The following is a 13,404-nucleotide window of genomic DNA, read 5'->3' as shown; positions in this document are numbered from 1 at the left end:
CTTTGTCTTGCCAAAAGACAATTTAGTCACAAGTACCATACAGCTTTGAAAAAACAAAGCCTTAAATATTCCAAACTCCCAAAATGATTGATGAAATAATGATGGAATTAAAATCCACCCCACTCTCCATGTTAAACACTGTTGTTTTTGTTCTCTTAGGAACTATGCTAGCATTTGGCTTTGATTCTGCACATCTGCGAGCTAAACCAACAGCGCCACAAATGAAATGGCGTGAAAAAATAAAATTTATCTGTTCTTCATTTTCAAAGCATTTCCCCTCCCACATTAAGAAGTACTGCAGTAAAACAAGTAAGAATTTCAGCATGGTACGAGTGGTTATTGAGAGACGAGACATCACTTTAAATTCAGACTGTTGAGTTTACATTTTAAATTCAACCTCAAACAGAAAATAAGCTAAAAAGAGAAAACGGTGTGTGTGTGTGTGTGTGTGTGTGTGTGGTTTGCTTATATAGGCCGTTAGCTTTTATTAATCTCCTCTGAGAGCATGAGGTAAACCTGTAGTTCACATCTTTAGAAAGGTTTGATTCTTTTAATATTTACACCCTCCATCTTGTGCATTCATTTATAATGTAATGCCATGTCTCAGTAATTCATGTCCCGTACACGTTAGAATGCAGCTCTCTAGACCTTTCCAGCAAGCTCAGTGAGTCCTGCCTGTTGATTTAAAATAGTGACAGGAGGTCTATTGTTGTGTTGAAAGCACGCTGCTTGTGGCACGGGATTTTTGTTTTTTTCTGGCCTCCCACAGCAGCAGTTTTCAGCCATGCATAGCATGTTCTCTCAAGCTACATTTCAACTTTATGTTCTTCCAGCTGAAGCTTAAATCAATAAAGCTTAAGTGGCCACAACAGAGGAGTTTGTGTTATTTAGCTGTTTTTGAAGGCTTCAGACAGAGAAATGCTGAATGTATTTATTTTTCAGAGCTGAAGTGAAGCGCGCACTCAGTTTGTTGCTTATTTTTGCTTTTGGCCATTAGAATAATTACTATATGTCTGTTTTGTTGCATGGACAGGTATCTCAGGCAGATCCTCTCCCATGTGCCTCTTCACTGTGGCCAAACAATCCATTATCATCCTCATAAAGCATCCAGGCAACCTGCCTCCTCAGCCACAGGACGCACACATGCACAGACCCACTCAGAGGCAGTATCACCGCATACACACACACAATCGCTATAATTGCACCTTTATTAGTCTCCCATTCACACTTTTTACAACCCGGCGCAAAGAGCAGGTCGCATCTCTGGAAATGGCCTCTAAAAGCACGGGACTGTTATAAACAAGACCCTCCAGTGCCATTAGGCTGAGTGGCTCAGGGAAGCAGGCAGCCCTGTGCTGCCAGCATGGTGAGTAAAGTCAGTAAGTGTACTTCACAGGAGTGTCACATGCAGAAAGGCTATCAAGGAAACTTTTTTCTATTACACTGGATGGCCCGTGATGCTTTTTTAAGGTAAAGAACTGGATGTCAGCTGGTGGCATCTTAGCTGAAGTGCTACAGATTGGACCGAGAACCCATCAGGGTCATAAGAAAATCATAAAATTCTATCTATGTCCATCTAACCAGGATGTAGCACATCCTAGATGATGATTTTAATTGTGGGCAGACCTCCACTTCTATAAACATGCATATAAGACATGGGTGCCCCATAGCAAATATGGTGGCTGCACGGAAGCAAATTATAGATTTGTAGTTATGGCGCTAACAAAATACAGCCTGGTTGCAAGTGAAGGAAAACTTTGAAAACATCCACTCTGAATGAGGAAAAAACGTCATGCTGGATATAAATACTGATATACAGACTAAGTAATGTGTTAGGAACAAACAAATAGAAAATAAAATGATCGACCTACAGAGGGCAGAATTCAAAGACATGTCAGTGGCCTTCACTTGTAAAACCACTCCTGTTTTGGGGGTTGCCCCCTCTATGTAGACTTCTCATGAGCTTGCAGTGTATGACCAACGTTTTTCCCATGAAAGGTTTACCATCCATACATCACACCATGTTTCTGTCTTTTTGTGGGGTTGTGCCACTCCAGGGCCCCCTTTAGTTAAACAACTGGCCCAAGTTTTCTTCAACAAATTGTTTTCAGTTTTGTTTCTATGACTTTTTGCCAGTAACACCCCATGTGACCTTACTCTGCAGTGCCTCTCTGGACTGCTTATCAAATATTGTAGAAGACAGCTCAGGTCGTCAGGCACAGGCCTTCAGGCTGTTTCAAGTGTTACATAAAAGATTTGCGAAGCTGCATCCCGTGGTTGCTCATTTCCTATTTTCTCAATATTGCAGTGTCTATGGGACTAAGACGCACAGCTTTCAAACGTAAGGTTAAGCGCTTCAGTACGAGTCAAATCGACAATCTCTTTTTTAACACTGACCTGATTTTCCCCAGCCAGGCTCACTGCCAGCATTTTATCACCAGCCATAAATGTCACCACTTCACATAATGTGTAATGTCCTACAATTTCCTGCCTTGGCGTTCTTGACAGGACTTGAAGCCGATCAGAAGGATGACGCTGAAAGGCGCTGATACAAATAGACTGGCTAGATCAAAGCATTAACCCAATATACTGTCTCGTTGTGATGATGCCATTCTGACAGCAAAGTGGAAATTCAAACAGCAGCCACCTGAGGACGGTGCCCTCAGAGTGCACCGCCTCCACGAGGAGTTGCATAAAACTCCACTCCGCAAAAACCCCCAGCCTGGGCATCAATCCCTACCTTTTTCAGCACACCCATTCAGGACATTACATAGTATTTCTCAGTGTCCGCACTTTGCTAAGCGCTTCTTGTGAAGTCTGTCTGGAGGCCTCCTGTGGTTGAACCAAATCCATTTTTAGATACGCCTCGTGTTCTTGAAATACGGAGAGACTTTATGTTTTTTTCCCCAGCGACTTGTCTAGTCTGCCAACACACTGAGCAGAGTCCCACCACTGCTGCTGCATGCCGTTTTGACAGAGGGGTTCAGAATGTTAAACCCTGCTGTGCATCAAATAATGCAACCTGACATTGACACCAACCTGCAGACCAGAAAATCTACACTAACTGTTTACAGAAAGTCAAAAAGACACCGAACTAGCTACAAGCAGCATATTCAAATAAAATATTTGAATATGCTGCTATCAACACATGGGAGTTGATCTGATGCGGTTCTCAAACAGGCGTGATAAACGCATCGGTAGAAGGAGGCAGCAAACACGCTGTCTGGCTGTTAGACGGTGAAGAAAAAGACAGCTGTGTCATCTTCATTCACAAGCAATCGCAGACTGAGCACCCACAGAAAGAAAATTAGACGGGCGAGGGTTCATTGTGCGGACAGCGCTGGATGGAACTGAAAGGGGTCATGATGATTCAAGGCAGTGTATTAGGAGGCATACTGAATATGTCACCATGAGCAGCAGCAGCGAGAGGACGAGGGGGAGGAGGGGGAGAAAGAAAACCTGGGCTGCATTCTGATCTTAGAGGAGGATATAAGCATGTTTGGTCTGCCTGCGAAACTAAACAGTACCCTCTATTGGATGACACGGAGATTGCGTCTGCCGGTCTCTTACTGGTCAGGGAGGACGTAGTGATGCTGACACTGCTGCTGCTCCATCTGTGAACTTTCAATCCTATCGAGCCACTCGCATGCTCCAATCTGTTATAATGACTTTCAAAAGGCTCGGTATATTTCTTCTTTTAATCCTGTCACTGTCGCTGACTGTATCCAACGCTGAACTCCTTCCACTTAACATGACGACTCAAGGGAACGATTATGATTTGACAAAAACTTCCAAAGACACCCCCAATCCCCAGTGGGGTGCAGAGTGGGTTGGATTTTAATTTCATAGTAATTTTACTGAGGAGTTTGATCAAAGGCTCCACTTTATTCGCTCCACCTATCACTCCAACCTCTACATAAACTCTTAGAATTACTTGCTAACAACAAGTCTGCCGGCAGTGAGACAATTTACACCATGTGAAGGGTTTCGAAATATATTTTTTTTATCTGAAATGTGTTTTCTTTTCTTTTATTCCAGCAGTTTAAATAATGCTAACACTAATGGTAATACTACTACTATTGTTGTTATTATGACTATTATTGCTGATTATGTGAGACAAAGTTTTTACAGGGGCTCTGTGATTCATATAAAATGAATCAATAGCCTGTAGAAGCACTCGTATTTGAGAGTAAGGGCTGGACTGCTATACCTTCATTCATCTTTTTTTGGCCTCACATTTGACTTGAATACTTTGTTATACAGAGGAGTTCTTGTTTGAGTCGATGACTGCAAGTCGCCCAAGTAAATGAACCCAAATCATCAGGCCTCCGCCACCGTGCAGGACAGTTGGTATGAGGTCTTTGTGTTGATATGCTTTTGGTTTATCCTAAATGTGATGCTGTTCATTATGACCAAACAGCTTCACTTCAGTCTCAACGGTCGGACAATATTGTTCCAGAGGTCTTGTGGCTTGTTCAGATGCAAGTTTGCAAGCTTAAACCATGCGACCAAATTCTCTGGAGAGAAGACGCTTCCTGCTGGCAACCCTTGGCAGCCGTACTTGTTTTGTATTTTTCTGTACTGTCATGAAATTTCACATGGTAACTGATTCCTTTAATATCTGAGCTCAAGGGCAGGTTGCCATTTGGGGTGAGTAAAGTTCAAGTATTTTATTAGTGTGTTGCTTAACATTAATTACCAGATAAATACTGATGCAATTTGCTAATACCAGCATTTGCTAACAATAAAAGGCTCCAGTCTCACTTTTAGCTCCCAAAGTCATAACGGCAGATCTTAAAATGCTGACATTGATGTTTCAAACTGTCAACAACCAATGGGTTACATGACGGTGGTTATTCCAACATTTATATACAGTCTATGGGAATAACATATGCACTAAAGAGTAGTTATGAAAACCACAAAACCTATGAAAACTGCCATCTTCCTCTGTGCACAGCACCTGCCATTCATGAATCTCGGGTCAGATTAAAAATCATCTTGGGTCAAAGCTGTGTTTAATATCCCTCCGGATCTGGCATTTGTCTCCCTGGAGACTAGTCTTCAAAGCCCACCGTTTAATCAGAGCTGCACAGATTAATGCAGTCTGCTCTTTATTTCCTCTGTGAGCCTGGGTAAATTTCAGCAGTGAAGGCAGCGGCAAAAGATGATAATATGGACATACAGGCAGAAGCATCTCTTATGCTTATGGGTTTACCGAAGAAAGAGAGGTGAAAGGTCATCTTTATTTAAAAGTCAAAGGTTTACTCCTTTTTCTATTTCCATTGTAGCCATAGGCCCAGAAATGCTTGTGAGCTTTAACAGAAAACATGTCTTTAATATCTCCAAAGTCAAACAGATCATGTTTTTTTCCTCTTTTATGTAAAATGAAAAATTCCATCCATTTTTTAACATCATTATCCAATTCAGCGTTACAGTGGGGGCAGGAGTCTGTCCCTGCTCTCACAGGGTAAAGAGGAAGGGTACACCTGTGAACAGAAAACATGATTCTTGTACTTGGCCTATGAGGAACCTAACAGAACTACAAACTACACTTCGTACACCATGTGCGCATGATGGCATCAAAGCTGGACATTAAAGTCGACCGCTGCACATGTAACGGAGGAATAAACCTAACAAAGCAACTGCTGGAGGAACAGAACAGCTGCATTTCATTACAGGCTGTTGTCATGCAGGCTACGTGGCACGTTTTACCTCGGCTCATAAAAGGATTAGAAGCTCTGTTAAAGTTCTTAGCACCAGCTGTTTTGCGTGATCCCAGCATGTTATTGCATGTGCAGCCAGTGTTGAGGCTGAATTGCATCAGTCAACATGCAATACTGGGAACAGAGTTGTGTCACAATGCAGGGTAAACAACAATTTTGATTTTTTCTTCTCGTTTGTTCTGATGAATTTACACAAGTTATCATTACATGACTATCTTTAATACTAAGTAGTGCTGTGTAATACTTTAGTAATACTTTAGTTAGTATTGATCTGATACAAAGTAAATACAGGGCCAGTATTGCAGCTTATGTAGGGGAGAGCAGTGTGTCGTGATTTATGAATTTGACTTTCCGCAATAATTAGTTAACACAACAAAACACACCTTTCACCTTTCAGCTTTCCACATATTTTGAAAACTGGGTTCTGATCCAAAGCAGTTTGGATCATTGTGTTATTTAAATGTGATATAGGCTATAAATAAAATAAGAGGACAGAACGAAAGTATCGATCTGATACAAATACCACCGTTGGAACCAACTATCAACATCTGGACTGATCCACCTACCTTTAGTGTTAAAGCTATGATATGCCATTGTGTGTGTGATGCAGAATTAGAGTACAGCAGAACTTTGTATGGCTAGGAAAAACCAGGGTACGAAAATTATTTCCAAATCAGAAACTACTGTAAAACCAGGCATCCATGTGCATCACTCATTTTAGTTCGAGGGCCACACGTCTGATCAAGTGTTTTTATATTATGTATAAAAACAATTGTTTTGTTTTTTGATCTTAAGTATAAACACATTCTGAAAATTCAATTTGATTTATATATTGTCACATTTACAACAATTGCCTCAAGGCACTTTATATTGCAGGGAAAAGACCCTACAGCAAGGGTGGGGGAGCTCCAGGCCTCAAGGGCCGGTGTCCTGCAGGGTTTAGATCTCACCATGGATCAAGACACCGGAATCAGATGATTAGCTCATTACCAGGCTTCTGGTGAACTTCAAAACATGTTGAAGAGTTAATTTAGCCATTTAAATCTGCTGTGTTGGATCAGGGACATATCTAAAACCTGCAGGACACCGGCCCTTGAGGCCCGAGTTCCCCCACCCCTGACCTACAGTATTGGAAAGGAAAATCAGCAATCACATGACTACACTTGGTGACAGTGGGAAGGAAAAACTCCCTTTTACCAGGAAGAAATGTCCAGTAAAACTAGGCTTGGGGAAAAAAAGAAGAAAAAAAAAAAGTGGAAATGTGCCAGGATTTGCTTAACCAACTTATCACCAACACTCTGTGGCAATCTAAGCCATAGGTAGCAACTTCATTATTAAAAGGGCTGTAAAGCCGACAAGGATTCAGACAGAAATAATATACGGACAGTGTTAAGTCCAAATATTACACAACCATTTAGTGGGCTGGACTTCCTGCTCATTCACAAATGAGCACGCACACACACCCAAACTGGACCCTGGAAAGAACTCGCCCCTAAATTAACTAAAGCCATCAAATATATGCTTGTTGTTCACATCATCTACATATTCCTAAATAATTAATGTCCAACATGAATGGTTAAGTGAGCAAGACCACCAACCATAAAAATGTTAACATTTATTGCTGTTTCTGAATACCCCATTGAAAGCAAAAGCATTCAGAGTATACACAGAAATTGTACAATTAGATATGGTTTCACAAAGGCAGTGAACACATACTGTATTACAATCTACAAAAAAATCTACTTTACAGAAATTTAAAATTCTAAATATCAAAAAGTACAGCTGCAGAAACAAGTGTAGAACTGGAACCAGAAAACTGCTCTGGATATCGGTTGGTGAAACAACATGGTGACATCACAATACAAAGAAAGCATCTGATCTTTGTACTTACAGCTGGTATTTGGAAACTACAACTGGCAGACGAAACTAAACAAAAAACAAATATACGTCAAAATAACTCATTGAAATGATCATAAATTATGTTGGTTTTATGCATCCGAAATATCATTTTACAAAGGACGCCTCTACAAGGTAGACCGTCATAGTACTGTTCAGTAGGATTGGTAGTGTATCAATGTGGGGTGGGTTAAACAGGACACGGGGGGGGGGGATCTCACATCTCTGGTGGAACACACGTTGGTTAGTTGGTTGCCATAGTTTAGGTCAGGAACAGATTTGCTGGTTTGTTTAGCTTACATGTGAAATTCTTAAATAATGAAGATCTGATGCAGCTCTGTTCTGACCCTGGCAGTGTGCTACACTACGGTTAAAGACTACCAATCCTGTAATAATGTCAAAATGGCTGGAGTGAGTGGCATTAAACAACCAGACCACCACAGAACTCAAACAACCCCAGTGAAAGAGACAAAAACAAAAACACAGCTGCAGAAACCAACCCCTTTTAGGGGAAACTTAAAAGCAAACTTAAAAACAGAAGAGAGGAAGATCAATAAAATATTCCAGTTAAAAAGAAGGAAAAGGAAAAAATTTTTTGGGATGCCCACATCAGTGCCAGGTAGCCATTTTGGAGGAGTGTCCAAAGCGTAACGAGGCGTTCTTCTTGTGTTTGAGGTGCTGTCCTCGTTCCCAGTGACAGTCAAGCTGGAGTCAAGGACAAGCTGGTTTATGGTCACACATGGCTGCAAAGGGAGGGGGAGGCTCTCAGTCTAGTCCTGCTCCATAGGCTCCTCGGTGTTCCCAGTGTTTAAGATGGCACTTCCCATATCGCCCTCTGTAGGAGGTTCACTTGTACTGCTGGAGGGAGTGAGAGCTACATCTTCACTGGCCGCTTCTGCTCTCTCCTCTATGCTACAGCTGCTATCGCTGCTGCTACTGCTGCTGATGACTGGGTCACTGTTGCTCTCCTCACTGTCTCTGCTGGTCTCGGGGCTTTCCAGGTCGCCTGTGGGTGCCTGCTGCTCTGTCTGATCCATGTCGCTGCCCTCGTCCTCTGAGCCACACGGCACTTCCCTCTCGGCCTGCTCGGCCTCCTGGCCCGAGTCTGCACATGCATCGGCCGCCGTGCTGCTAGTTGGTTCTGTAAAAAGTGAAAAAGAGCAGAGGAAAAACCAAATCAAAAGTAGCTCCAGAGGGGGAGGGATGCACGCGATCCCAACATTACACTGGCGAGTACAGTATGAAGATATTTAAAGAAAGAAAATTATATATTGTTGAGAATTCACTCTCACCTCCAATAATGCTTCTGCATTATAATAAATGAAATGTTACCTTTTGTATCAGTAAATGAACTCTTTATGTGGTTTACATCATTTAAAACTATCCTTTCGTGCCTACAAATAATTCCTTTTTACTTTACTTAACCATCTGTTCAGGTCTTGCCCTACGAGTACACATGCAGAGGTATTTGTAGGCCACTCTGGTCTAAACTATGTAATGCAAGAATCACAGCCACCACATTGTCATTGCAGTAAAAGGTACTGACAGCATCTTCAGGTATCAGCAGACCTGGCCTCTTAAACCTGGATTATATTGTGCTGAGAATACAGCTGGAGACCCAACGGCCAAGTGGTCATTCGTATTATACTCGTTTGATATCCGCTTGAAGTCCGATGCCTGGATTGTAATGCAAGTTCACCACAAAAAAAAAACCAAAAAAAAAAACCCCCACAACAACAACAACAGGCACAGAGACGTCTGCATGAATCCTTTTGCTAACTGCGTAATGATGACATTTACACCAGTGGAACTCGCAGACTTGCGGGTGCAGAGTAATCCCTGCTTCATCGTTAACAAATCCAGCACCACTCGGCCCTCAGCTCGGCTGTCCCTCTCTTCTGCCAGCTGCCCAAATTACACACACTGTGCATCAAATTATATGGTATTAATAGGACATGGGGTCAGTTTTATTTTCAATGCTATTCCTTAGTTAACTAGTTAAACTACAGCTTACGTCAATGTAGCGACAATTTGTGAAACTGGACTGGAAACTGGTTACAATCTATATCAATTCCTCAGTCATGATGTTGAATATTGGGCAGTAAAGTCACAGCGTACCCCCCCCTCCAAAAAAGACTGGTCTGACTTGGTCTGAGAGCATTTTTACCTTAATAAGACAAATAACATTTTCACATCAGTAGTCTGGATGTAACTCACTCATTTAAATGACACAAAAAACAAACAAATTGTGAGGATATAGACATGGAGTAATTTCTAATATGCATCTTTGAACTTGTTTGGTTCACCAAGTTGTCACAAGTGAAGGTGCTGCTGAGAGGAACAGTGACAACATGAAATGCACGGTTGAAGGAGTGGGGGGAAAAAAAAAAAAAAAAAAAAAACCCCAGCATATTTGCAACTTGCCAGTTTCCAAAAATGTTCAAACAGATGAATGACTAGTTAACTTCATAAATATTTCCCACAACCACAGCGCGAAAACAACAGCGGTTACTACAGAGGAAGTTACATTGAACTGCATGCAGTCACACTTTACACAGAAAGTACTGCTTGAGTTGTTCAACAACCAACAAGAGACACCAAAACATGTGTTTGTGAAAAGTACCCTTGAAAATCTAAAAGCCACAAGTTGTCCCTTTATTGAGATCAAAGAAAAAGTACCAGATGTTCACACCTTACGTGTTATAGTTATATATGTCAGAGTTTAAGCCAACTCTGACTTTGATGCTTCATGTTGCAGTGTAAAGTCAGAGCAAGCATGTCATTTGTAAGAAAGTGAGTAGTCTCGCTTTTCTTTTCTTAAAACATAAAAACAATTACTTTTTAACCAAAATAGTGACAAGCTGGTTTGCCGTACCACGACTTGTTCTCCAGGTTCCCTATGGTAAAGTTCTGAAGCATGTTTTTGAACAAGGTAAACTATCACAAAGCATCTGAGCTGTTTCTGTTTTTAAACTCTGCAATCTGATTGTTAACTGGGGTTAACCTGAACAGCCAATACAGCCAGCACATTTGCACAATCGCTTGTATTTTTCATTATCTACGTTTGTAGCCTCAAACTGCTCAGTACTAAATTTATTGCCTTAACGTCCACAACCAATGAACAAACAGCACTGAAGAACACCTACCTTGGTCTTCAGTGGCAGCAGCACTGCTAGAGGCTTCATCCTCCTTATATGCAACCTTTTCTTCTTCTTCCTCTTCTTGGACCATGGCTTCTGCTTCTTTTGAGTGGCAGGTGGCATCTGAAGGCCTCAATGCATCCACCCCATGCTCCTCCTCTTCATCCTCCTCCTCATCTTCTTCCTCTTCATCCTTGCTGAACTTAAGTCTCTTCACCTCTTGCTGTTCAGCTTCCATGTCCTCTTCTGTTTCATCGTGTTTGTTCTTTACCGAGCTTCCCGGGGATCCGCCTGATGCCGAAACCTCACTAACAATGAAATAAGAAACCAGAGATACACGTGAGACCAGCAGCTTTGATTGCGCTCCTGGTGTGTTAAGAATTCAGACATACCTGGAATCTTTGTCGCCATCTGGGTCCGTGTCAGTGTCTTTGTTGTCTGTGCTGTCTGGCAGACCATTAGCTGTTAGTGAGCTGGCCAGAGAAACTTTCGGTCTGTTCAGTGGTCGTGGAGTTCCTGGACCATTCACTTTCCTATCACAAAAGCAAACCAAAACAAATAAATAAATGAAAATACATATTTATTTTTTTTAAATCAGGTCAATAATCTGTCCTCAACACAACCTCTCTGTAAACGCAGATGTGCTTCCAGGAGGCATTACTCCATTCATTCTATTCACAGCACTGCATCCATTTTTTCTGCAAAAGCATGAAAGAGAAAAAATATTAATGCATTATTAAAACCCTCTGCATGGACACTGAATGCAGATAAATATTCTATTAAACTCTAAACTTGAACACATCACTTACTCTGAGATTGGATGGACACAGCTTACCACCATTACGTTCTAGAGGGAAATAAAAATTTCTAAGTTAATCACAGACTTCAATTAGTTGAAAAATACCTAACTTTTCTGTTCACGTCTTACCTTCTCCACCCCCCGAAGAAACTTATCTGTTCCTGTATAGTTCCTCTTAGGTTCTGTAAGTAGCTCACACAGGCGCTGGATCGTGAACGGGATTCTACAAATGGAAGCAGAGCAACAGATTCAGCATACAGTGACCAGGACAAGTGTCCTTCAGAAGGTCCTTGAATCTATTTTATGTGGTTCGTAAGTGGGAAGTCACCAGTTATAAAAATCAACAGGGAAGGACAGATAATATTGAGAAACACTGTTCTGAGCTCTAATAGTCTCCCTTTAAGAAATGAGATTCAACTCGGTGTTGATTGATATACCCCCAAATCACAACAGTCACCTCAAGGTGCTTCATACTGTAGAGTAAAGACCCTACACTAATACAGAGAAAACCCCAGCAATCAGGCAACCCCTTACGAGCAAGTTTTATGGCAACAGCGGGAAGGAAAAGCTCCCTTTAAACAGGAAGAAACCTGTGGCAGAACCAGGCTAAGAGAGGGTCCAGTTGGGCAACCAGTTGAGGAGGAGATGAAGAGAAACAAACTTAGTTGGGTACAACTCAGTTGAATCAGGTTTTGAACAATCTTTGTACTCTGCTAATTTAATCTAGTTTTACAGCATGGTTTTTCATCTAGAACTGGTCTTATGTGGTCTAGATGGTGCTGAAGGGTTGGAGGTGGGCTAAATCCCAACTCTGAAAGTAGGTTATAAGTAGTAGCATGGTTCCTTTAACTATAGGTTTAACAGCAAAATTGTGCAAATAACTGAACTAGTTGCTCAGTACACTCATTTATTTAAAGCTGCCAACCAAAAATTAACTTGAAATGTATCTAAAATTGATGAATAAAAGTACTGTTGACACACATTATGCAAAATTCTGAAAGAAAGTGCAAACTGACTGGCCTGAAAAGTCTTGGGCAACAGGAAATGCTTTCACAACAAGCAAAAAAAAAAAAACACAAAAGAAAGAAAAAGTGTATATGTGCACATATAACACACAGGGTAACCTTGCTTGGCTTCTCTATTGATACCACTTCTGCCTCACGTGTTCCACTTCAGCTCAGTACCCACCCATTGTATCCCTTCACAATCTTCAGAATTCTCTCTTTCATATCTTCAAATGGAACTGACTCCACATTGGGATTTGCAGGACCTCTTTGCTCAGGTGCTGAGGCTCTGAAGTCATCCATCACTTTCTCCAATTTAAACAGGAAGTAGTTCTTAAATTGAGACCATTGAACCCTAAAGTAAATACAGTGAATAATTAGAAACAGGTCAACACACTGGCAGAAGACATGTTAGAAGCTTAAAACAAGTCAAAGTTCAACATTTCCACCACTGTGACAAATGGCAGATAAATTAGAAACTGCAATGTTGTTAAAGTTAACAGACCTATGCTATATGAAAGAAATGGACCCTTCCACTGTATTTTTACAGTCTGAAATCTACCCCACACTTTTGTATTTTTGCGATTATCTAATAAGACCAGGTAATGTCAGATACCACAAATCATTTTGGAAATCAAATGCAATATTAAAAAAAGGGTCATCCATCCATCCATCCATTCGCTTCCGCTTATCCTTTTCAGGGTCGCGGGGGGTGCTGGAGCCTATCCCAGCTGTCATAGGGCGAAAGGCGGGGTACACCCTGGACAGGTCGCCAGTCTGTCGCAGGGCTAACACATAGGGACAGACAACCATTCACACTCACATTCACTCGCACATTCACA

The 13,404-nt window shown here is 41.4% G+C and overlaps 1 protein-coding gene across 1 annotated transcript in view; it reads right to left on the bottom strand.

Annotated features, from left to right (window-relative positions):
• Positions 1-7,325: 7,325 nt before the first annotated feature.
• Positions 7,326-13,404, bottom strand: part of ppp4r2b (protein phosphatase 4, regulatory subunit 2b) — an 8,270-nt gene continuing 2,191 nt past the window's right edge. Inside the window, exons 3-9 of the mRNA XM_005726619.1 lie at positions 12,747-12,917; positions 11,688-11,781; positions 11,569-11,606; positions 11,383-11,457; positions 11,152-11,292; positions 10,766-11,067; positions 7,326-8,760 (exon numbers count right to left, since the gene is read on the bottom strand). Coding sequence (XP_005726676.1) covers positions 8,390-8,760; positions 10,766-11,067; positions 11,152-11,292; positions 11,383-11,457; positions 11,569-11,606; positions 11,688-11,781; positions 12,747-12,917 — 1,192 coding nt within the window. The 3' untranslated portion in view covers positions 7,326-8,389. The remainder of the gene's footprint in view (positions 8,761-10,765; positions 11,068-11,151; positions 11,293-11,382; positions 11,458-11,568; positions 11,607-11,687; positions 11,782-12,746; positions 12,918-13,404) is intronic.

This window comes from Pundamilia nyererei, unplaced genomic scaffold (assembly GCF_000239375.1).
Source record: "Pundamilia nyererei isolate P.nyererei 1_Seehausen unplaced genomic scaffold, PunNye1.0 scaffold00021, whole genome shotgun sequence".
NCBI lineage: Eukaryota > Metazoa > Chordata > Actinopteri > Cichliformes > Cichlidae > Pundamilia > Pundamilia nyererei.
This window is presented reverse-complemented; position numbering and strand designations above follow the sequence as displayed.